This window comes from Xiphophorus hellerii, chromosome 17, assembly GCF_003331165.1.
Source record: "Xiphophorus hellerii strain 12219 chromosome 17, Xiphophorus_hellerii-4.1, whole genome shotgun sequence".
Classification (NCBI taxonomy): Eukaryota; Metazoa; Chordata; class Actinopteri; order Cyprinodontiformes; family Poeciliidae; genus Xiphophorus; species Xiphophorus hellerii.
This window is the reverse complement of record NC_045688.1, coordinates 15319887-15344383: the sequence shown is the minus strand read 5'-3', so window position 1 is coordinate 15344383 and position 24497 is coordinate 15319887. Positions and strand designations below refer to the sequence as shown.

The window sequence follows — 24497 nt, the reverse complement described above, 5'->3', positions numbered from 1 at the left end:
TGCCTTGTTGCTGAAATGTGCTGCACAAATTAACTTGATTGATTGATTGATTGATTAATTGATTAAACATGGAAGCAAAATGAGACAGGCGCGAATGTTCCTTGGTAACTCTGGAGGAGCTGCAGTGATCCACAGTTCAAGTGGGACAGTTTGTGGACAGGAAAATGATTAGCCATATGCTATTCATGGAATAAATTAGACCTAAAGACATACGTTTCAAACTCCCTTTAACAAAATCAAAACAAACAAAAAAAACACCATCATTTACTTGTTAGAGCAGTTTTTGTTTTTTTTTTAAATAGAAACAATCCTCAATGAATTCATACATTTTCAAACACAGCATGACCCATTGTTGCATGGGAGTCTCTATTATCTATTCAAAAGTCTTCCAAGAGGCTGTGTTTGTTAACCGGGCAATTAGTGGGCCGCATTCAGTGGTTATCAGTACCACAGCTGACACTTCAGCCTGAAAAGTATGAGGCAGTAAAATGAAAATGGCTTCTGCTTTTGCTCCCATAACTTGTCCCTAATAAGGTGCTGTGGCAGCGGCTATCAAGGCCTGAGCAGAATTAGTCCACAGTGGATTCAAATGTTTCGATGCTATCAAACGCCATTTAATGATAATGGAGGTCATGGAGGCAATTGGGAAAATGGTGCGCTTGTGTGTGTGAAAGGAACATTTCTCTGTCTCCTGCGAAGGGAAAAAGAAAAAAAAAAGAAAGCATTAAGATAGCATCGGTAATTTTACCAGCCCAGCACAAAAAAAAACACGCAAAAGAAGGGAGAGAGAGGAAGAGAGAGAGAAAACAAACAACCGGAGTGAAACGACAGGGAAAGTTTTTCTGCGACTTTCTCAAATGTCGCTCCAGATTTTGCCCTTCATCGTTCTTTCACAATGTCGCGCCCTCTCCGCTGCTATTTCTGACTGCCAGTGTGTGGATCTGGCTCGCTGAGATTTCATGCCAGTGTAAAAATTGGCTGAGGGTTTGGTTCAAATCAAATTGGACATAAGCACCCACAACACCATCTGTTAGGGAAAAGGCAGCGGAGTGAAGGGCAGAGCTCCGCATTCACATAAATGGATTTTCAATTTATTAAATTGTTGACTGACACCCTTGTAAATTTTCGCTTTATGTGTTGCGGCCTATTCTTAGCGCGTCGGATTTCATAGAAGCTTGTTGCTATACATCCTTACAATCCCTAATATTAGGGTGGAAAAAAATATCCTGCTACATCTGTTGTTTTGTGATAGCTGAATGATTTTTAAAAAAAAAAAAGTATGTGTATATATTTTTACACCACAGTCGCCTCGTATTAGCGTGATCGGGACGCGAGGGGGGTTGTTTTTTTCCCCTCTTTTTTTCTTAAATTAACAGAAATAAAACCTGCTTCCCAGACACACTTCAGGTGTTTTGGCAAGCGATTTTATGTGTGAACGCTTGCAGTTTTCCGCTAACAGGTGTGCCGCCCCTAAATGTGTTTGGAGACGTTCTTCCAGGGGGACGACCATATGTCCCCTGTCGCTTCGCCCAAAAAGGTGAACAAATCTCACGAAGTTGCCGTCACGTCACGCTGTGTGAACCCGAGCTGATTTCTTTCAGCTTCTTCTTGGGTGCTTTATTAATAGCCGGAGCTGCTTCTGAACGAAGAAGTCACACAGTGGACCTTCATCTTCCCGTCTCTTTCTTTGCCGTATTCAGGAAGCACCGCGAAGGGGTTAGAGAGCAAGGAGAGGGATCTTAATGTTTACGCCGAAGCCACTGTTGCCAAGCGCCGTTCTCCCCAACAACAAGCCAGTAATTGGTACTTTTAGCTGCTAACCTTGCGGAGGTGGTTTTGTAAGGGTGGGCTTGGACAAAAAGCTTTTTGATACATCTCCTCTCTTATTTGTTTCTCCTCAAAACCACCAAAATGACTCCTCTTTTTTTTTTAACATTATAAGTTATTTATTTTCTCTTACCAAAGACTGCCCATAATCTTGGCAGGGCTTGGATCAATTGGAGCGTCTTTAGAAGGAATCGATGAAAAATGTGTCCAGACACACACGGCCCAGCTCAACCAGACATGGATTGATCATCAAAATATCAACATTATCATTTCGTAATGGAGCGTGTTGGCGCCGCCGCCGCCGCCGCCACGACGAGAGGGAACAGCCAGACTGAGCAGCATCAACAGGCTGTAAATAAATGAGCATCTGATTTTTGGGAAAAAAATAAATAAATAAAAATCTTGTATTAAACATTCAATCATTCAGTCATTTTTGTCTGTGAGGTGTAAGCTGTTCTCTATCATTCAAACAGCAGCACCTCCTTTTTTGGATGAAGGAAGCAACGTTTCACACAACAAAACCACAAAATCCTACCGAATATTTTTTGTCTTGTTTAAACTGCAAATATTTTAGTACACTTGAAATAAGACAAAACTAACTCGCAACTAACATTTTGGCAAAATATAGAAGCTGGTTTTAAGTAAGTGATTTCTTAAAGTACAAGAAATTAATCTGCCAATGAAGCTGGTATTTTTTCATCAATACAAAGGAATTATTGACCTAAAATAAGTTCCTATATCTTGATGAAAAGTTAATTTTTGTCTTATTTCAATCTATACAAAGAATACTTGGTAAGATTTTGTACTTTTGCAGTGAAGAGTGCAGATAGTCCTTCAGTCCTTCATTCTTAATAACTAAATTATTAAGAATTAATTTAGTTGTAATTTGTATAATGTATTAGTGCGCATTCAGGTGTGCTTCCCAGTACAGCGTTTCTTGTCCTGAAATTTTCCTTTTCGATTGTGTAACCCAGAGTATTATGGGTGAGGTCTCACTGGTGCAGTCATGGTGTTTAAAAATAAGAAAAGTAAAATGTTCCTTTAGATTCATTCTGAAACTCTCTGTTTGTTTGAATTCTTTTAATGGTTTTGTTTCTGATCAGCGGTGAGCGTGTGTTCAATCAGATATTATCGCCCGTTCCTCCCTGCCTGCCGGCTCAATGCCTCACTGTTCGGGGTGGGCAGTCGTAGACAAACTCCACCCGTGCTCCTATAGCTGCTTATTCAACGCTGACCCTTACTGTGTTTGTGGAGGAGGAGAAGGATGAAGGAAGGTGGAGTCGCTGGAACCTCCCTCCGCTGCTGCCAAGGCTTAAGTCAATGTGGAGACTGTTTTCGGGGATCTCAAGCCGGGGCCCTTTCCTGTGGACCCTCCTCCTCCTCCACCCTCCACCCTCTCCTCAGCCTGGCTGGGCCTGGCGCTGGCACAGAGGTCCCTTTGTTGCGCGCCCGAGAGCCCCAGCTTTCTGTCCGTCTTACTTTCCCCCCCCACCCCACCTCCTCTTTTTTCCTCCTCTGTTCCCTCCCTTTTTCTTTTTCCTCTAAAAGTCTTCACAAATATGAGATAATAGGAAAAATGGAGCTGGCATCTTGTGGGTGACTCAAGGCAAAACGTCTGACGGGGAAAAATAGAAAGCGAGAGAGAGAAAGCAAGAGAGGCGATATTGTTTGTGAGACGGACAGAGGTTGCGCCTCTCACCATGGATCCGAAACAGCCCGGATGGGGGTTGGGTGGGTGGGTGGGGTGCTGTGACACACATATGTACGCGGTTTCCCTCTCTCGGCAGGTGGACGGGGTTGTTTTGGCTCAGCCGCAGGGCAGCAGCTTGACTCTGTTTGAGCCAATGAGCCAAAATAATAGCGCTGGAGTCCAGAGTTATTGTCAGCATTTTTTTTTTTTCCCCCCAATTCTGCTTTTCCCAGAATCCTCCTCAGCCGAGCGGGATTCCAATCAGGACGTCTCCCATTGATAATTTTGTGTGGAAAATACAAAAACACAACGAGAGACTAAATCAGATGTGCTGTAAAGTCAAAGAAAGGGAGAAGGTGTTTAGAGATATGCTAAGAGAAGTTAGGGGGGTGGGGAATACATTTTGGGGAAAAATTTGAGCGAGACACGGAGACATCAGGAGAGGTGATATTTTATTCATCATAAGACTAATTAAGCAACTGGAACAAGATGACATGAAACATACTTTTTTTAGACAGGATATAAATAGGAAGGGTGATCTTCGATAAGTTAGCTTAAACATGAGCGAGTTGGCATTACTGTTGTTCCGAGGTGAGAGGGTGTCCCATCTCCGCCCTCTGCTCAGAGCACCCCACCCCACAAAATATGCAGCTCCCGCCCCAGCGTGGGCAACAAGCTCCGCACACTTACCTCACCTCACCACCAACATTCACCCATCCCATACACACACACACACCCCCACACCCCCACCCACACACACACACCCCAAACAGGCGGCATGCCACTCGCCAGAAGATGAGGGAGGAGTTTGTGAGTTTCATGGAAAGAGTTGTGCCGTTTTCATTTTATATTCAGACTCTGACAAATGAGTTGGCTGCTTTTTTTAATGCTGTTTATTTTGTTTAAAATAAGTACAAAGAATCCGAGGTTAATAACTGTTTTTGTTTGCTTGTTTTTTAATCACAGGCGTCAAGTGTACAGAAATCTCTAAGAATGTCTGGAAAAAAGCTTTTCTCTCAGCGTTTAGTAATCCATGACTTCCTGTTCCCCCTGTGGCACAAATATGACCTGGTGAAGCCAGGCTTCAAAATAAGGAAGACAAGAAAACTTGCTTTTCAGCTTTAGAAAGTATGTTTTTTTAATAATAAAAAAAACTTACAAATTACAAGACTTGCCTAAACCTTAAATTGCCCGTTTTTAAAAGTTTGATACTGATGGAGATAGATGGAAGGAGCTTGTCGTGAGAGAGGTACAGCAAGAAGCGACGACTTATGGGCACCTGGTCATTGTAGCATGCCAGAATATGACCATTTCGGTCCTACCATCACAAATGTATATTTGGAGTTTTGCCGTGTTGCGTCGTTCTGTACACCTTTTTCTCTTTCAATAATCCTAGTAACCTGTCTAGAGTCCTTTGTAGAGTGCTTTGTAATTGAAAAAAATACATCATGTGATCGTCATTGAGTGTTCAGGCAGGGGAGTGATGCCCAAATTGACATTTTTTAAATTTTTTTTACACATCTTTACGAGGGATCATGACAAATATATCTGCGGCTGGATGTTTTTTTAGCCTCAAATGTCCCCAACTCTACTGCAGGACAAAGTAGAAGAGATGTTTTCATTCTGCTCACTGAAATGGAAGATAAAAGTATTGAATCTGTGAATGTGGCAGAGGTGAAAAGGAGGCTTTCTGGAAGCCATGTGCGCCAGACGCGATGGCTATTGTTGTTGTCGGGGAGTCTGGAGTCGGCTAAGAAAGCACATTTGGAGGTTGACAGCATTCTAATGCGCCAAAACCAGCAGCGATGAGAAGCTAATAGCTGGGAGTCAGAGTGACATTTTCTAAGGTGACAGTTCCAACCTATTCAGAAGTTTGTATGTTGGTGTTTTTTAGTGCGGTTTGGGCAACAGTGGAGGTTCACCGCATCATTCAGCAGCTCACTAAAAGATTCAGCTCCTCTTTTCTTTTCTCCAGCCTCCCTCTCCAGCTCCCCCCTGCCCACTTCCTCCCTTTTCGCCGTCCGCCACACAATGAAAGAGCCTCTTGGCTTTTATTAATAGTTAAAGTGGCCCCGGCCTGTCACCAGGGACAATGGCTGCAGCCCTGTTAATAAATAAAAATAATAACTAGGAGATGGAGACGGAGAGCGAGGGAGACGGAGAGAGAACGGGCAACACTGCCATTTGTTGTTCCCGCTCACTTGTCAAAGCTCTTTGGCTTAAAAGCCTCTGTCATTGTTGAGGGAAAGAGGGATGGTGGAGGGGGGCGGGGGGAGACGGGATGGAGAGAAAGAAGGAAGGAGTGCAGGGGCTAATAGCACCTGTTGGGGTGATGCTAAGACAGCTGACATGGAGAGAGCTGCAGGAGTCTGCAGTGTGTTCTCTCACTGCTCTCTGTTTTAGACAAACATTCTCCTCCTGCTTCATACCTTCATCGCTCAGCCAAACAACACCCCCCCTCTTACCCACCCACCCCGAGGGACACGAGAAGCACCGGGGGAGGGAGGGGCGGTGGGGTGCGTCAGGGACTGAATCTCTGTCAACGCGGCAAACACAAGGACAGGCCAGGACAAGGACGAAGGCGAGATGAACAGGAAAAGTCAGAGGTGGCCTGGTTTGAACTTCAGTATTGATCTTTGACCGTGTGCGGGGGTGTGTGTGTGTGTGTGTGTGTGTGTGTGTGTGTGTGTGTGTGTGTGTGCGACCACGGTAATCAGCAAGGCGTGAATGCACTTGTCTCAAAGCCAAAAGAAAGGGACAACACCGGACCCTCAGGGGAAGCTGGAGGCACATAACAGTGGAGGTACAATGTGTGTGTGCGTGTGTGTGTGTGTTTCTCTGCCAAGCCCGAACATCTTTAGTCCCTTATGTGTTGATTTGTGTGTGTGTGACTGAAGGAATTACTGAATCCTGAAAATCTTCCATTTTCCGCCATCCTCGTCTCTTGACGATACCTCCACGGCTTAAAGGGAACCATTAGGAAACCAGTTTTTGATTGGTAGTAAAATAAATAATGTTGCTTAACACGATGGATGGATGTGAAGAACAGCTGTTCAGCTCAACAGGATATAAACCTGGATTTTTGTTTTGGTTATAACATCGACGCCTTTACAAGGGCGATCCTTGGTCGAATAGTGTCGAATAGTCCATCCTTCTGAGCCCCCTTTTACTCCCCTCAGCATTTTTTTTTTGTTTTAAAATATGGGGGGGAAAAGGTTTTATAAAAATCTAACTGTAATTTAAAGCAGTGCTTTTCAACGTTTTAAGTCATAACTTTTTAATTCTTTGATTTTCAATCAATCAAGTTGAAATAATATATTGAAATGTTTTTTTCCAAGCTCATCTGATTAGTTGCCAGTCAAATTTATGAAGCTGGACTGCTTGTAGTGTAGAACAGTCATTAGTCTGATTGATGTTGTACTTCATGGTCCAACTTGATTTTTGAGTTTCTTTAAAAAAACATGAAAGCAGCCTGGTTCACCGCATCAAAACCCAGCTGACAGATGTTTGTATCGGCCGCATGAAAATATGCAGGTATAAACCATGCGCTTAAACTTTAGGACTGTGCGTGGTGACTTCTGAATTTATTAGTGTTTGTATATGATGTGTGCAGCTGAATGCATCACTGATTCACAAAAATAGTGACAAACAATTTGCTTACTGTGAGTTTAAGACGAGTTAACATTAGCAGCTGCTGTAAGGTGAAGTAAACCATCAGGTATTGGTTTAGATATTCCCATTAGATGATGAATACATGTGTGTCAGCGTGTGAACTGGGTGTTTCTGCTTTAGCTGCTGGGCGTGGCTCTGTTAAAGTTTGAAATTATGTCATTTAAACGCTTAGAAGAAACTTCCAGGGTGTTGAAGTGTTCAATACAGTTTGTTTCTCTGTGAATGATTAGGAAGACTTCACACTAAAATGCTATTTCCACCACTGTGCGTAACTTTCTGATTTGGGTGCGTGCGTGTGTGTGCGGTCTATATGCACACACTCAGGACTGAGTCTCTCCATGCACATGCTCTCCTGTGTGACATTTCCACTCCTCCCGCTGTGCGTGTGTGTGTGTGTACATCTGGGCAGAATTGTGACCACAGTTAGAATCATAATTAGGGATTCTGCGTGTGTGCCCGTGCAGCGCTTTTTGTGTGTGTGAGAGAGAGAGAGAGACTGTGTGAAGTGTGTGTTGAAAACAAAGCGCTAGCTGATAATGTGTCCATTGTGGCGGGTGCATTAAGGCCCTCTTTGTCTCAGGGCCCACAGGGCTAATGATTCTCTAGCAGCAGGTGAGAGGGGAGAAAAAGCCTCTCTCTGTCTGTCTCTCTGTCCTCCACTCGTTTCTCTCTTCCTCTCTCGCTCGTTTCCCTTTCGCTCGCCTGTTTTTGTTTTTCAGATTTGCTCTCTTTTCGATTATCAGCTTCTCTCCTTCCGCCTCTCTCCCTCTCCCTCTCTCTCCTGCTGATGCGGCCATTAGGCTGAGCCGCCGCTGCCTTTATTACAGCAAATGGACTTTAAATGAGCTTTATTGTCATGTTGGCCAGCCAACTGAATCCCTCTCTCTCTCCCTCTCCTCTGCAAACCCTCACCCCCCGACCTCCTCCCTTCCTCCCCTAAACAGAGGCCCCCAGCATTGAGAGGCTGTTGTCAAAGGACTGGAAGGATAAACTTTTGGCCATGGGCTCAGGGCACATCGGAGAAATTAAAGGTACGGCAAAAGGAAATAACAACGGCATAAAGCAACGCTTATGTAACGGTAATGACCACTGAATCCATACAAAGTGAAGTTCTGGACTTTGTGTTGCATTATCAGAAAAATAGATTTTTTTGATTTTTTTAAAATCCAGGATGAGCTCAGCTTTGTTTTATACAAATTAACTACAATGACTGGAATGAGTAAAAAGTCAAAACAGTTAGCAAGCACCCTGTTTACAGCATACATTTTTATGCTTCCAAAAATCACCCTTTTGTATTATTATAATTATCACAATCATTAACAATACTAGTAGCAGTAGTAAAAGTGACGTTTTTTTAATTTTCACATATTGACTCTCACCTACACACAGGCTGTCTTCTAAAGTGAGATGTCTGAATAATGTATGAATAAAGTAGGATTATTTAAAGAGACAGTATTTTGTAAAATCGACTTTTTTTGAGCTTTGCGTCCTGTTATAATGCTAATTCATCATCAAAAACATGCCTGGAGTTTTGCATCGAGGCTTTTATGCCTGTTTGAGAAATCACATCAACCGCCATGGGAGGCAGCTGTGCAAACACCTGGCCCCGCCTTGGAGGACAAAGCTCCATCTCACAGCGCAGCTCTCCCCCACGATGCCCTCACTCAGCTCCTTTAGACTAGCCAGCAGCAATTAGCAAACACCTGGTGGAACTGCGTATCTGCTGAGCTCGTTATAGGAGCAACTTCTCAGTGAAACCCTTCTAAAAAACATTGTTAAAGGGTTTATTAAGGAGTGATGTAATGGAGCTTCAGAAAGCACAGGAGTTTTTAAAGAGACAGAGGAATTAAATTACAAGGTAAAATTTCTTTTAAGTCATATTTGATACACCATTTTTGTAACAACTGAGGTTAACGTAGCTACTTTATTATGCTATAAAATGGCACTTTAATAAAGATTCATATGAAGACAACAGAATATACTTGATCAATTTACTAGATTGGTTTTCATAATTTTAAGATGGTGAAGGGTGACCAAAGTGAGATTTTGCATAAAGTATTTTACCTCTAATATTACTAAACACTCTAGTGCATATTGGGTGAGCAAATGTGTAACTGCTTAGTTTCTGTCTGCTGAGCTTAACTCATGACATATTAACAGCATTAAGATCATTTTCAGTGTTTTACAAGCGATTCTTAAATTTTACAAGTGCCTTTTATTTCATGCATAAATATCAGGCTGCAGCTGAAACACACAATAAACCCAGCTATTGGTAAGTCAGCTTAGATCCCCAAGGCTCTTATTTTGAAGTTTGTAAGAAGTTGCATCTGTTCATCTGCCGTTTTAACATTTTTGACAGAAAGGCTTTTCTTCTGAGGGTGATTTGTTTGTTTTGTGATCTGTCGCTGTGGCTGAGAAAGATTACGTTGTGTCAAAACTACAAGCAGTAACTGTTTCTGGAAAATTTCATCCCCAGACATTTAATTCTTCCCCACAAAAATGTTGGTTTATTGTGCGCTGAAAAGCCATTTAAAGTCAAATTCAGTTACTGTGAAAGGATGTTTATGGAGGATTTGCTTGGAGATGCTGGTAACGGTAAAATCTGCGGTTGATGAGCTTAGCATATGTTGAGGGTGTCAAAGTTGGACAAATGGAGCTGAGAAAGTTCTGTTTAACTTGCTTAAACTGTCACGTAGATGTTAGTTATTAAGTTAATTAACTTCTGAAACGCTGCGTTTTGAGTAGTGTTGTAACTGGATGTGACGTTATCGATCATTTTCAGCTTAGCGGAGTAATGGTAACCGTGGGAAACCCATTAGATTTGTTTCTCTTGGTAACCATTCAAACATCCCTACCATCTTGTGGATTTTGTTTCGAAATGACTAAGCCGGACCAGCTGGCGCATTTTCAAAAAGAATAACCGTCGCGTTCTGTTTATTGGCTCATCAGTCAATTACTTTCAGAGTGAGGGAGACATTCAGGTTAAAGTTTCAAAAATATGTTAAGTAAAACCGCCCGCTTCCTCGGCTATATGTCATAAAGTTAACTACGTCCTTGTGGGTCCATCTTTTTTTCTGAAGTTCACCTCTACTTAATAGCCAAGACGGATGGATGCAGGAATCAGAGACCGAAATGAGAAAAAGATGAGAGAAAGGTAGAGGAGAGCAGCTATTATTCCCTGTAACTTCGGGGCAAAGCCGTCGTTCTCCTCCAGTAATTGAACTTCATTAGGAAGCAAAGCAATATGTAATCAAAGAGGCTCACTGAGGGGCCTGGCCATCTAGAGGGGGCCTCCATTGATCAAACCCCCTCTTCCAGCGCCCTGTCGCGCTGACATTTCAGCGGAGGGGCTTCCCGCTTGGCGCGCCGCACACCAGCAGCTGGGGAGCAATATATGCATGCCTCTGTTTCAGTTCGTATCTGCTGGACCCACGACGGGTGTGTCTTCGTACTTACGTAATGTTGTGTGTGTGGAAAAGTGAAGATATTTGCGCTGCTCTCTCACGTCTGTGGGTTGTTTTTTTCTCCCCTAAATCAAATTCCACTGAAGAACTTTTTGCCGGGAACAAAGTGCTTCTGAGCCGCCGCCGCCTCCTCCTCCTGCTCCATAGGCGTTGGTAAAAGGCCCCATGCGGTTCACATCGCAAACTCTATGCACTCACCGTTACATGGAAGTGGAGAGACAGAATAAATGTTCACATAGAGGAGTATCATTAACATCAAGCGCGTCTCAGTAGATGGTGACGAGTGGAAAGAAAGATGTCTGTCCTGGCTTTGATTTGCCTCACCTTCCTTCAAACTATTAGACTTTCAACATGTGCACTATGAATATCAGCAGCTGAGCGCACCCTGGTGTTCAGGTTGGCCAGGTTAAAAACAGACTCGTTAAATTCAAAGCTCACGGAAAATATGAACACTGCTGGTAGCAGAACTTATGTTCCATAAATTTAAACAAATGTGACATTAATTCAATACCCAACTAACTAATAAACAACATTCAACTTAAAGATGAATGTTTAAGTTCTTCTTGCTGTATGTTGTTAAATAAATGAATTTGATGATTAAGAAATCCATTATTCCAATTTTGATTAAAAACATATCTCATTTCCAGTAAAAGCAGTCTTATTTGTATATTATTGCATAAATGCCTGCACTATTACATGTTTAAAAATAGTTTTGAATGCTGGACCTATAATATATTAACCAGCCAACAATGACTTATCGTTATGATGGTCAAAACGGCTCCAAAACTATGAAGTATAGAATATATCTACTTATTGGTTGCTACAAACATTAAATTCTGTTAGCGAATTAATGACCTGACCACAATAAATACTTACAATATTGTCTATAAATAACTTAGGAAGTTGTTGGTGACAAAACTCTTTGAATAAAGTTGCACCAATCAACCAGTTAGCGCCTGGAATCAACCAGTTTTCCCTTGATTTCATTATATATCACAACCAATAACTCCCAGCATTCTATAAATCCAGATCATGTACTTTAATGCGCTTTTGAGTTCAATTAAAACCATGTAGATGTTGAGGGACATGTACTTGAATGCATGAATTTTGCCCTTTCCTGTTGGGAATTAAATTGGAATCGGTAAAAACCGGAATTGCGGCGTCAGACACTGAAGAAATTTGAAAACCTGAAAAGCCTCCACTCCTCCTCTCCATCCCGTCCTCCATGTCTTTCCTCCTTCACTTTCCTACCCGAGGCTCCGCCATCTATTGGCTGCGTCTCTTCGTTCTCATTCCCTCCCGTCTCACCCGCGAGGAGTTATCAGCGCAGCCGGGGTCATTAATTAGCGGTAGGAGCGCGGTGACAAGTATTACATTGTTGGAAATTGGTTAATTACCCTGTGCGTGAGGGAGGCTGCGAGTTTGTGTGTGTGTGCGGGAGCGAGAAAGGAGAAAGTTGGTCTTGGTTCTGATAATCACAGGATGGAGTAATCTGCCTAAGGAAGAATGTGTGTTAACCCGTGGAGGAAAGCAGTTATTGATCCGCCTGGCTGCCTGCCTCAGAGCAGCGGAGGAAACAAGGCGATGCAGGCTGATTTATGGGGTCAGTAGAGGAGGAGCTAAAAGCAAGAGATCTGGTCTCGCCTCTTAGTTTGTCCTGAAAATATTCTTGTTTACTGATAAGTGATACTCAAAAGAAGGTCAGAGTGTGAAAAGTTCAGATTTTTTTTTCCCCCCACCAGAATCACTAGCTGCGTTTCTATTACAAACATGCACAAAACTTTGTCGATGTTCAGCTAATGTCGAAAAAATTGAGGCGTTTCCAGAGTTCTGTGGTGGCACAGGGGTTAAGCACAGCCCACATAAGGAGGCCTTAGTCTTTGACGCGGCCGTCACAGGTTCGATTCCCGGCCGCATGTCTCACCTCTCTTTCTTTACCTGCTTTTCTGCCTTAGCACTTTCAAATAAAGGGCACTAGAGCCCAAAACAAACCTTTAACCTTTAAAGAAAAAAATTAAGGCCTTTCTGTTAATTAAACTCAAATGTGAATAAGTTTGTTCATGCGATAAGTCATTAAAAAACATGCGGTGTTGTCATACTCCTACCACGTCCTGTCGTCTTCTTTGTCTTTTCCACCAGTAGTAACATCCGCTTGATTAGTGTTATGGGAAAAAAGTGTTTCCATCGCAGCGAAACACGTTAACAACGGCAGAAAAAGCACCTCATCCTAGCGCAAAAAACGAAAAAGATGAGTCGGCGTGTTTCCGTAAAGCAAATTTAGTTTCATAATTCCAATTTGCACATTTTTAAGGTAAATGAAAACACACCTGCAGCTGAACAACCACCTCCTCCTGGCGCAAAAATTGTTTAATTAAAACGCTAGCTTCTTTTCTGCTTCTGTTAATCGAATTCCAATTTGCGCAGTTTTAAGCTCAATGGAAACACAGCTAAAGGCAAACATGCCTTTGGTTTTTTACTACATTTCAGAGGGTGTGTGTGTGTGTGTGTCTCACGTCTGTGTTGGAAGGTTGGTTAACCCCTACAAAAAAGCCTCCTTTGATCCATCGTTTCACCTTTGCGACCCCCCCCCCCTCTTTCTGCCCTTTTCCTCCACACCCCTTCACCCTGCGTTTGAACAGCCTAACGTTTTTAACACAAGGCCCTTTCTTGTCTCGGTCAGCTTTAGCTCCACACACACACGCGAGCACGCCCACCCCCACCACCACACATGCACACACTCTCCTTCTCTGGCTCTACAAAGGTGGGTCTGTGAGTTAGGACAGCGGCGTGTTTATTTTTCCAGCGGCCAGCGCTCCCGACAGTTGCCTTTATTGTTCATTGTTGGCGGATGGATGGAGCGCGGGGGGGGAGAAGGGGGAAGAAAAAGGGAGGAAGAGGAGGCGCGGGGTTTGCCGGTGGGCAGCGGAGGAGGAGGCGGCGGACAAATGGACGTCTTCCACCTTCTCTAGCGGTCAAAGGGCGGATCATCCATCCCTTACTCCTTTTCTTTTTTATCGTGTTGTCTTTTTCTTTCTTCCGCCGTCTTTCTGCTCCCTTTCTCTTCCTCATCTGGTTTGACTGGTGCAGGAATGCGGTCCTGTTAAAGGTAGCAGCCGAGGAACAATGAGGCATTGTGCTCTTCCACACGCACACGCACACACACACGCTAAAACAAAGGCATGTAGGCAAACATGAGTACATATGACCAGACAAGAACTCACACACTCGTGCTGATTGGGCCTCAGTGTGCCTCCCTATAACTACATCCTGTTGAATGATTTAGGCCTTGTGTGGAGGCCTGTGTACGTGTGTGTGTAATGGAGCTGGTATGTCAGGATCTAAGGAGTCAAAGGTCAGGCCATGCTAAATGTGAGAAGGAGGTTGGCTGACTGCAGAGTAAACACAGACCAGACACACTCTTTTGCTCGGTTCTCCCTCTCTTCTCTCTCTCTCTCTCCTAAGCTTAATCACACAGAAATACAGCTTGATAGCTGCGGCTCAGTCTCCAAATGTCCCCGTAATTCTGCGGAAAACCAAATACGTTTGCTTTTGGCTTCCAGTTTTTTAGTGAGAAATGTAAATTCCCCAAACCTGGCTGCGGATCGGTTTTTGTTTGTGAAACGTATGAGTCTGGCTCTGATTTTTACATTTGCTTTTTTATTTTGTGCTTCTTTTTTTTCTCCTGCTCCTGCTCCCCACCACATTTTGCCTGTTTACAAATATTTCCTCCGCCAGATTTATTTTTCCTTCTTTCAATAAGGCGGTAAAGCTGATGATGATGATGATGATGGATGGGACTTGATTAATTGATGCCGGCCTTTTGCCTCCCAGGGAAACCGGTTAACATCTGGTTGTGCGACTCTGGAGCAGACCAATGCTCGTTATCAAAGCACATCTTCCACTGCCACGCTCCCCCCTGCTGTTCAAACCCCCAAACCAGCCATATATAAATCTAACCAACAAGCCACGGATGTCTTTACTGGGGTTTAATGCTTTTTGTTGGTTTTTTTTTTTTTTTTGTTGGTGTTTTAAGTCTAGAAACTAGGATTTTCTAAAAGCATTCATACCTTTTAAACTTTTCCCACAAACTCCTCTGTATTTTATTAGGATTTGATGTGAAAGAAAAACACACATTATTGTATAATTGGCGAAGGGAAGGAAAACGATATGTGGCGTTTCAACATATTTGGGGCGCAGCATTGATTTGTTACCGGGCCCCAAACGAAAACCCATCACGAAGGGGAACATTCCTGATCACAGATGTTCATTTTTAAACAATTTTGAAAATATTTCCATTCATAATTCTGCACTACGTTGGGCTGGTCTATGGCATCAATAAAGATAGGTGGATGTTTGAGGTTACATTGTGTCAGAATGCAAAGACGTTTACAAGGTTGCAAACAATCATTTTAGTAAACAAGAGTTTTATCAATCATTCTGATGATTCATTTTTTTAAAAATCTGCACCTTATATTTCATTTTATTGCCTAAGATGCACTGGTAGCATTCCTTTAGTGAATGTTGACTATTTATAGCAAAAGCTGCATCTGCTTGACTCAATATCAGTACAGCTGATCTAATGATTATTGTTTTGGATTAACAAATAAATAATTGGATAAAAAAAAAGATGTACAGTTTTGGTCTAATTACTGCTCTGAGTGTTTTCTTTCAACAGGTAGCCATTTTTTTTTGAGTCTGTATTCAATAGTTAGCGATTAATCAATTACTAAATTAGTTGATGATTATTTCAATCGATTCATCACGATTAATCCGATCAATCTCTTCAGCCCTGCAAGGTATCAATACTTTTGCAAATCCCTCACGCCTCCACTGAACGAAGGACTTTCTAACCACACAAAGGCAAATTGTTGGTTTAATTTATATTCTACGTTTGAGCAGGGGGGAAAAAAAGTTTCTTAGCGAAACCTTAGCCGAGTCTTGTACTCTTCTTCAAAGTGCTAACATTTCACCTTTGACCCATCTCCCCCCCCTCCTCCTTTTTTTTTTTTTTTTTTTTGCCCTTTAGGTACCCCAGACAGCCTGGCGGAGAAAGAGCGCCAACTCATGGGCATGATTGGCCAGTTGAGCAGCCTGAGGGAGCAGCTTCTGGCGGCGCACGAGGAGCAGAAGAAGCTGGCCGCCTCACAAATGGAGAAGCAGAGGCAGCAGATGGAGCTGGCCAAGCAGCAGCAGGACCAGGTAGAGGAGCCCGCTGCATGTGAAGGGCCTCATTTGGAAAAGCTCTGCAGCTGAAAACTGCATCCTAATTAGTCAGTCGCTCTAATTCTGCGCAAACAAGAATCATAAAAGCGCCGAGTTTACCTTTAAACGAGGTAAACCTTGGCCAAAATTCACCTTGTACTCTGTGCAAATTTGCTAAGCTGAAACGCTAAAAAGTGGGCAAAGCCGCAACAGCGTGCAGATATTTGCATTCAGTCAAATGCATTTATTTATGCAGACACATAAAGAAAATAAATAGACCTTGGAAATACTGGAAACAGCGCGCATTTATTCAACATGTGTCCAAAGTTTTATTTTACTGTCTTGAACAAACTGTTCCTGTGCAGTCATGAAAATTCTAGGAAAGTCTGCAATTAGATTTTTTTTTTTCATTACCCAAGTCAGCATTAGTGTAAAAAAATAAAATAAAATTTAGTGTGAAAGACGTTGTAGGAACCATGCAAAGAGACTTTTATTGCTGCACCTGGATATATAAACAATAGGGGCTTCATTAGAGAGTCTTCCACCAACATAAGTTGATGAAAAAATCTGACTTTATGTGCAAGTTCTTTTACACACACCCAATTCCACGTCTTGTAGAGCATTAGTGCAACTGGAGAAACACACAGGAACCAGCTGAGGGCATGTTGTATTGGAGCAGATGTAGCAAAAGCACACACACACTTCTTCCTCCCTCGCTCTCTTTCTCTCTCACACACACCCCCCCACACACACATCCAGGTTTCCAGGCAAGAGTCTGTCAGGTATTTGCATAGTGAAGGGTTTCCCTTTTTTTGTTGTTGTTATTGTTGTTGTGCTTTTTTTTTTCCTTTGCTTCTGGAGAGCTTCGGTTTACAAAGAGCCACACAGAGAAACACAGCTGTAAGGACAAATCACCTGTGACAAACACAAAGCATTACAGAGCCCTGGGCTGCATCTCACAGCAGCGCACAGAATGACTGTGACAGAACAAGAATGTATGTGGAAGCTGGACTCTTTAGCATGTCCCTGTTACTGTATGTCATGCTGGATTTTTTTTTTTTTTTCTCCCCTCCAGACTCTGAGCTTCTAACGTCTTAGCGGAGCTGCTTCATACAAAATTTGTAACAAAGCTTGAACAATTTGCCATAAACTTGTCTACAAAATCAAGCGTTTTTTTTTTTTTTTTTCTTTATGCGCTTTCGTACCTGTCCATAAAGGTCTGCATACTGCTGAGTCCGGATGAGGCGAGCTTTAATGTTTCATGAAGGGGCATCGACCCTCTGTCGTGCAACCGGCGGGCCTCAGAGACCCGCAGATGTGCCGCATCTCCCACAAGCTCTGCACGCACACACACTCGAAATATGCACGCTCTAAAAAAGAAACCAACATTGTAGTGTGTGTGCTCTGTTCCCAGATTGCCCGGCAACAGCAGCAGCTTCTGCAGCAGCAACACAAAATCAACCTCCTGCAGCAACAAATCCAGGTGAGGCCCGCTTGTGTGTGTGCGCCCGAGTGAGAGCGTGTGAATGTGAAAGCGTCTTTCAGTTGTGGGGGTGTGTGTGTGTGTGTCAGAGTGGCCTACAAATGCAGTTTTGTGATTGTAATTGTTGCAGCTTTGCTCTGTCATCAGCACTCAGGGCCTGAATCAACATTGACTTTTATAGCAGCTCCGATGTACACAACTTGTGCAATCACCTAAAACTGGCCTGTGCACCGTGATGGATTACAGCTAATGTTTTAGCAAGCATAAAGCTGTGCATTCTAAGTCAGTCGGCCGAATGCATAAATGAGTGCCTTGCATCAAGTGATGAAACAAAGTCTTCTCAGTGCTGAAAAAAAGAGGGTCCTACCAGGTGCCTTTATGAATAGTCACTTATAGTTTTAATTTCTGTGGAGGAATAACCTAATTATGTCTCAGAAGAATTTGGGCTGTGTTAGCAGAAAAAAAAAGATGACTAAAAAACAACAAAAGAAGCAAGTTTCCACTTTGCAGCTGCTCTGCAGAGGTGAGGGAGGAAAAGCAAGTGTTCATGCTGTTCTCCTCTGAGGGGAGAGGTGGCACAGACTGGCCAACTTTTTATGAAATATAACTTTTTAACTGATAGATTTTTGAAAACGGATGAGTAAAGTTGAAAATAATGAGCAACTCGGCGCCTCGTTTCTGTTAAACAGGGGAAGCATAAGCATGTCGGTGTTTAATAGATCGCAGTGACCCCTTGAACTTTTTCACATTTTGCCACATTATGACTACAACTTTGTTTTCCATTAGGATTTTATGTGCTAACCCAACTCAGAGTGCATAGCTGTGCAGCAAAAGTAAAAGGAGTTTGTGGTTGTAAAGCATAAGGGTGTCAATACATTTCCAACATTTTTTAGTATTGGAAATTTTTCCATTTTTATTTAGCCTTGTCCTGATTCTGAGAGATACTTTCAGTCTCCAACAGACCGAAGGACACATTTTTTTCCCGTTATTATCGTAACACGTCCAGGTGGAACTCCTTTAATCCCAAACTCAAAATGCAAACTCAATTTCCAGTTATTCAGCGCATATTTGAAACGTCCAAATCTAATCATGACCAGTATAAAGAAGAACCTTAAATAGACTCGCCGAGTTACTCGTCCTTTTCAATGTGAATCTTTGTCTCCTGCTTGAGAAAGGGGCGGGTATATATCTGAGCCTTTAAAAATAGAAGTATTGTACTTTAGGGTGCTACACTGGAGCCTCTATTTTGGTCCAGGTGGCTTGGAATGAAGAGCCTGGGACTTTGTAAAGGCAGATGACACTGAATTTTAAGCTGAGAAAGCGGGGCTTTGTACCATAAAGAGACACTCTGTCCAAGAAGGAGCGCACACACGCGCATTCTCCTTCCCCCAAGAGTATAGCCATACACAGTTTGTGTGACAAGAGACCTTGTGAGTGCATGTGCGTTGGACGTTTGTCTGTCCATGATTCCGTGCAAAGCAGTTTATTTGCTTTGTGCGAGTTAAAGTCGGCATTGTTCACGTTTTGTCTCTTTTGACAAAAAAAAAAAGAAAGAGAGCACATGTTTGTTTCTTAGGGTTTCTCTGTGCCTTCTTGATGCTTTCATTTCTTCACGAGTGTGTGTGTGTGTGTGTGCGTTCTGCTGCAGCTGTGTGTGTGTTAAGCTATAAACACGTCCGCTCATGATTCACTCCCTCACGACCCCGCCGAGACAAAGCTCTCTTTTCCCATGACTTTGCAACCTTTTCCCAAACAAGCGTCTCTCCATTGAACGCGCTCAACAATAGTTTCTCACAAGCAGGGGCAGCTGTAGGCAGCCTCGTTAAGAGAGGGACACAATCAACAGGGGCTCATCACAGGAGCTCTGAAATCGCACATTTTCACATGAATATCACATAAACACACACGCGCGAGACAAAAACGGGGCAAAAACGTAAAATATTGGGCATCGCTTGCTGGCGCGCACGTAGTCGGGGTAGAGTCGATGATCAAACACACACTCATCATCAAAGACTTGGTCGAGAAATGCACTGCTTAATCATTCATGAAGAGATTGTCCGCACAATCCCACAATACAATGGCCTGCCAGAGCGAGGGCACCAGGTTCAGTGTGTTGGGGGGCGTGGGTGTGTGTGTGTGGGGGGGTGTGCGTGCGTGTGTGTTTTGTGCCAGCACGATAAGCCCCTTGTGATTGCGTTTCCCCCTAACGAGACTGAGTTCAGCTGTCCCTCCGTTCGCGCGCCTTCGTCCGTGTGCGTCCCGTCCTTGGCTTTGTTGGGCTCGAATCCCCCAAAGGCCCGCGAAGAATGCTTTCAACCGTCCACTCGGAAGAGGTGATGAAACGAAGCGAATTACAACGCTCATGAAAAAGAGAAGAGAGTGACACACATCCTTCATGTATGGAGGACAAATTATTTATTGTCCTTCTATTGGGTTTCCTATTTTTTCTCGCCCTGAAACCCCAAAAGAAGTTTGCCGTATTTAGGCCAAAGGCACTCTCGGAATTGGCATGCAGAGGAAGTCATGATAGCAGCCCACGCTAACGATGTACAGCATCAACATTTGACAGTCATTCTAACTGATTATACAATGTCTTTTAAATTTAGTAATTACTTTTTTAGCTTTTGACAGGTGTGAACCACAACCTTCTGTGTGTTTTATTGGGATTTTGTGGTGAAACCATTCTGCTTTGGCACTGAGTTTCTGTAGCACGATAGCAGAGAGGAAAGCTGGTTAAAGGATTGCTTCTCGTCGCAGTTGCGTGATGAAAATAGCGTCATTATTTCCTTTATGTCGCCTACCCTTTCATGTTTATGGGTAAAACAGCGCCAACGACTCAACTTCCAGAAGCCGGTTCTTCAGCCAGAGATCAGGATGGATAGTTTTGAGAAGCAATTGTCCGAGACGGTGAAGAAGTACGTACCGTCAGACAAAAACACTGAACTCCTTACATCCAGTTCTCGTCCAGTGCAGTGGGCAAACATCCCAAATACACATTCTGTTCTTTTTTTTCTCCGATAACATTAAAAAAAATAAAATGAGAAGTTGCATCTCTTCGATCATTAATTCCTGCAAACTTATGAACTTGTAAAGGTCATTTGTTTGACAGGAACTGGTGGACCTTGAAGGGTGTGTGCAAAATCAAACAGTCCAAAACCACTTGACCATGCGTCCAACCCGCTCCCTTTAGGGTTAATGAGACAGTAAATGGAGCTAAAATCAATGCAACTCTGAAAGAAAACTTGTTAGAGGCTGCAAAAGCTTTCTACAATACAGCCAGAGCTACAGTCGAATGGTTTTGGTCAAGATATAGTTGTGTGTTGGAATGGCCAAAAGAAACCATCACTTTTAAGCCGACTAGACCACTAGGCCTGACCTGAAATCTAAACCGTAGCATAAGCCGTGAGTCCTCTAAAAAACATTTTACTTTCTAGTTGCAGATGAAAGAAAACTGTCCTTCACTTTCTACATTTAATCCTGATGTGCAGCTCTCGTGCTAATATAAGAAATCCCAACACAGGCGTGTGAATTATGTAGAAACAAAAAAAAAACACGTTCCCTCGCACATTACCTCCCGCTTGGGGCCATCTTGTTAAGCTGGAAGAGGTGAGCACATTTTCTTCGAGCTCCCTTTACTTTCCGTCTCGTTCTAATTAAAACGACTTGTCCACGAGGCCCCCACCTGCAGCTGGCCAGGACGGCGGCTGCGGCCGCGCGGGGAAGCGCGACGGGGATGAAAGGAGCTCACCTGCCGAGCGGCTCCGGGGCTTACCTTGGGAGCGAGCGCACATGTTCAGAGAACAGCAGCGCACACAGACATTGTGTTCTGAAACAAGAGGGACGAGCGAATAAGAAAGTGTCGGCCCTAATGAGTCAAAAGCCAGTCAACCAAAACACACCGGCACAGTCCAGCGTACTCCGCGTGCCGCCTTTCATCTCATCAAGATTCACCGTCGCTGTAGGTTCCATATCAGTGAATGAGAGGAGATTCAGAACAAAGTGAAAACCACTTGATGCTTTGACTGGTTTAAGAAGGGTCAGAACCGCAGAGGACAGTCGCTAACAAGCTTGTTATCAACCTTGGTGGCAACTCTTCAGATCATGTCGGAAGGAGGGGGAAAAAAGGAGAAAGAGCCTCGTGTCGCCCACAAAAACACAGCGAGTACCTCTGTTTCCCTTACATACCTGCACCTAGCCCAATTGGCTGTGTAATTGTTTAATCACAACCATTACACAGCAGCCCGAGTAATTTGTGCTTTCCGTTCACACTGTATGACTTGGTGTCCGTGCGCTGGCACACACACCCGTCCCACTGAGAGTCTGCCACCCTTTCAAAGCCTGAAAAACACACTCTGGTCTGTGGATCCTTTGCAATGTGAGCGTTATTTCCTCCTGAACCGGGCCCCGGCATTCACAGGGGACCGGCCTAATAGCGCCGTCCATAGAAAGTTAATGGACTAATATTAAACAGCGACCATATCTCCGCTTCTCTTTCTCTCTGCCCAAATTAATTATTGGTTCTATTGCTCGTACGTCACCTCTTCCGCAATAGGTCAACCAGGTCTTGCATTAATTGCTGTAACATATGGTCGCCAACAGATTTTAGCTGTGGGACTCACACTTTAGCGGGGGCTATTTTTTCGTGCGCTCATATGCGAGCCATATTGTGCGGCGCTGGCAGCTATTGTTCGGCGCATTAACTTCATAGAGCTAATTACTCCCCAATAATAACTTTACCTTGGAGTTTTTTTTTAGCATACTGCGTGCCAACCAACCTGTTTCGCACCCCATATGTTAATTAGCGGCCACATCTTCATTATGCCGCAGCGGCGCTTTAAGTTCAAGCTGTGCCGCCTGGCGCGTGGTGAACGCAGCCTCAGCTCGCTGCCAATTATCCAACTCCTGCTCCCCTCTCTGAGTCTTCCTCACGCTCCTTCTGCCTATCTTGTTCATTCTGTTGTTTCTATCTGCTGCTTCTTCTTTTTTTTTTTTTTTTTTTTACAAAGAAAAAAAAAATCCTGAGAATTTGTCTTGCCAGGGTGAATTCTCTCTTCCCGTCCTCTTTGACCCTGTGAAAGTTCTCAAGATAAAGTCTCACACTTGTTCCTCGTGTATATTTGTGATTTTTCTCCTCCCCACTTCCCTCTTTTAACTCGGAGTGGCTTTCCTTTGTTATCTTTTGGGCTATCGCTGATTAGAGGAATTTTGCAGATGAGTCGCAGTCTTGTTTGCTGCAGGTTTCTCTCTCGGACGTGAAAGAGCGTGCGGAGCTTCTTATTCTCCACGTCAGCAGACTACAGAAGCAGCAGTGTGATCTTTTGTCAGTGTGTACTGTAGGTTTTCATGTTCGCTCTGGGCCTGATGAGAAAGAAAAGCTGAGGAGAGCATTATTCCCCAAAGTGCCCACTGTTTCAGATCTCTCTTCCTTTATGTAAAAAATCTGGAGATTGTCTCATAGATCTGGTCTCTCTTTGTTCCTTTCAACGTTATTTTTCTTTTCTTTCAGTCAATTCATCTTTATCTCTGATTCCCGTTCTCTAGTTTACAGAGAACGTCATAAACTTTAAAAGTTTATGATGATCACAAAACTCACATGCAAAAGCTTCCAGCTCATCTTAAGGTATTACATTATTATGGGCCGGTTATGAGGAGACCTTGTTTTTCTTTTGGATGAAATGGAAACAGAAACTTGGATATCAGGGCAAATGGAACTGAACACATTGTAAATATATATCTACCTCTTGGACGTTTTCATCTTTTATCACATTATGAACACAAACGTCAACATACTTTATTTGATATTCAACTGCAAACCTACCAAGACATGGTTGTCTCTTTGAACTGGCATTCTGGGCAAGGAGATCATTAGTTTGAGAAGCAGGAAAAGTGCTAATGCTAACGCTGTGTTGGAAAACCAAGAGTCAGACTCAGAGCCAATCAGAGAGGATGATTTTTCTGAACAAGAAGTTGATCAGGGTTGATTTATTCCTGTTCTTCAACTTCACAGTGATGCACTATAATCTCCTCCCCACTATTCCATATTATTATTAATGGTAAATTTTGCTGAGTGTATCTAAAATATTTGAAAGAAAATAAGAAAATACAAGTTGGAGAGCTGAAATACCGAAGCACAACGCTACTTGACATTCTATTGGCTGGAGTTTCCAAAGCAGCCAATCGGGAAGCAACATTTCTTTTCCTTGGCGCTGATTAGCTGTACTCCCCAGAGCGGCGATAAGGAAGACTGTAGATGTTAGGGATGAAGAGTCAGATGATGATGTAATTTTTATTCCCAACATATATTTTAAAAAATGCCAGAGAAAAATAAAAAAGAATAATCTAAGAAAAAGAAAAATAGGAATTAAAACCAAACAAACTAAAACTTCCATATTCAGGCAAAAAGGAGTATGAAGAAGCCAATGCTTATTTAACCCAGCTGACTCATCCAGTCTGTACATAGTGTCAGCTCTGCAGTGCACTAAAGCAGAAACTCTTGTATGTTGGTGTATATTTTAGGTTCTTCCATGACCTGCGTTTTCTGCTTTCCATGCGAGTGCCGCCCCTTTCATACCCAACATGCATCTGTTCCAGTAAGCATGGTGGTGCTGCTCATCAGCTCCACAGCTGTTGCAGAAATATCTGCAACATATGGACAAGAGTGTTTCACTAGAAACCTTCCCCGGTGTTGTTCTATATCTGCTTTGCTGCTTTTGTGTCTCTTTCTTGTCCTTTTGTTGCTTCCCCCCCCCTACAGCCTGTTTTTTTTAATATATATATATATATATATTGTGGAGACTTGAATATGTTATGCAACAGTTCTGTAGGCTGATTAATGTCTGCCCATTGTGTGCAGGCTTTTTGTTACGAGATCAAAAGAGAAGAAAAGATAAGAGAAGAGAGAAGCCTTGGATGCTTTGAAGGGTTTTCTATGATAATTTCAATTGCGGAAAGAAAGAAGCAAAGCCTCGTGCGCGCGCGCTGTGACATCACACGCTCCATACGCACGTCTCAAACTTATCGTCCTGCTTTTCCCTCTCCTCCCTTTGGTACGATACAGTTTAGCTAGCCAGCCTCGCTGCTCCAGCATATGTCCAATTAGGCCTGAAAGGCAAAGCAGAACAGTTCTGTCTGTGATTCGTCCCCGCGGGGGTCCTGTCCG

The 24497-nt window shown here is 43.2% G+C and overlaps 1 protein-coding gene across 8 annotated transcripts in view; it reads left to right on the top strand.

Moving 5' to 3' along the window:
- sox5 (SRY-box transcription factor 5) overlaps positions 1 to 24497 on the top strand; it is a 102967-nt gene that overhangs the window by 39045 nt on the left and 39425 nt on the right. For 7 of the 8 annotated variants that reach the window (XM_032589328.1, XM_032589327.1, XM_032589332.1 and 4 more), the window contains exons 4-6: positions 8134 to 8220; positions 15680 to 15852; positions 17270 to 17338. In XM_032589328.1, the coding sequence (XP_032445219.1) occupies positions 8134 to 8220; positions 15680 to 15852; positions 17270 to 17338 (329 nt within the window). The remainder of the gene's footprint in view (positions 1 to 8133; positions 8221 to 15679; positions 15853 to 17269; positions 17339 to 24497) is intronic. The other variant, XM_032589330.1, reaches the window with a different exon arrangement.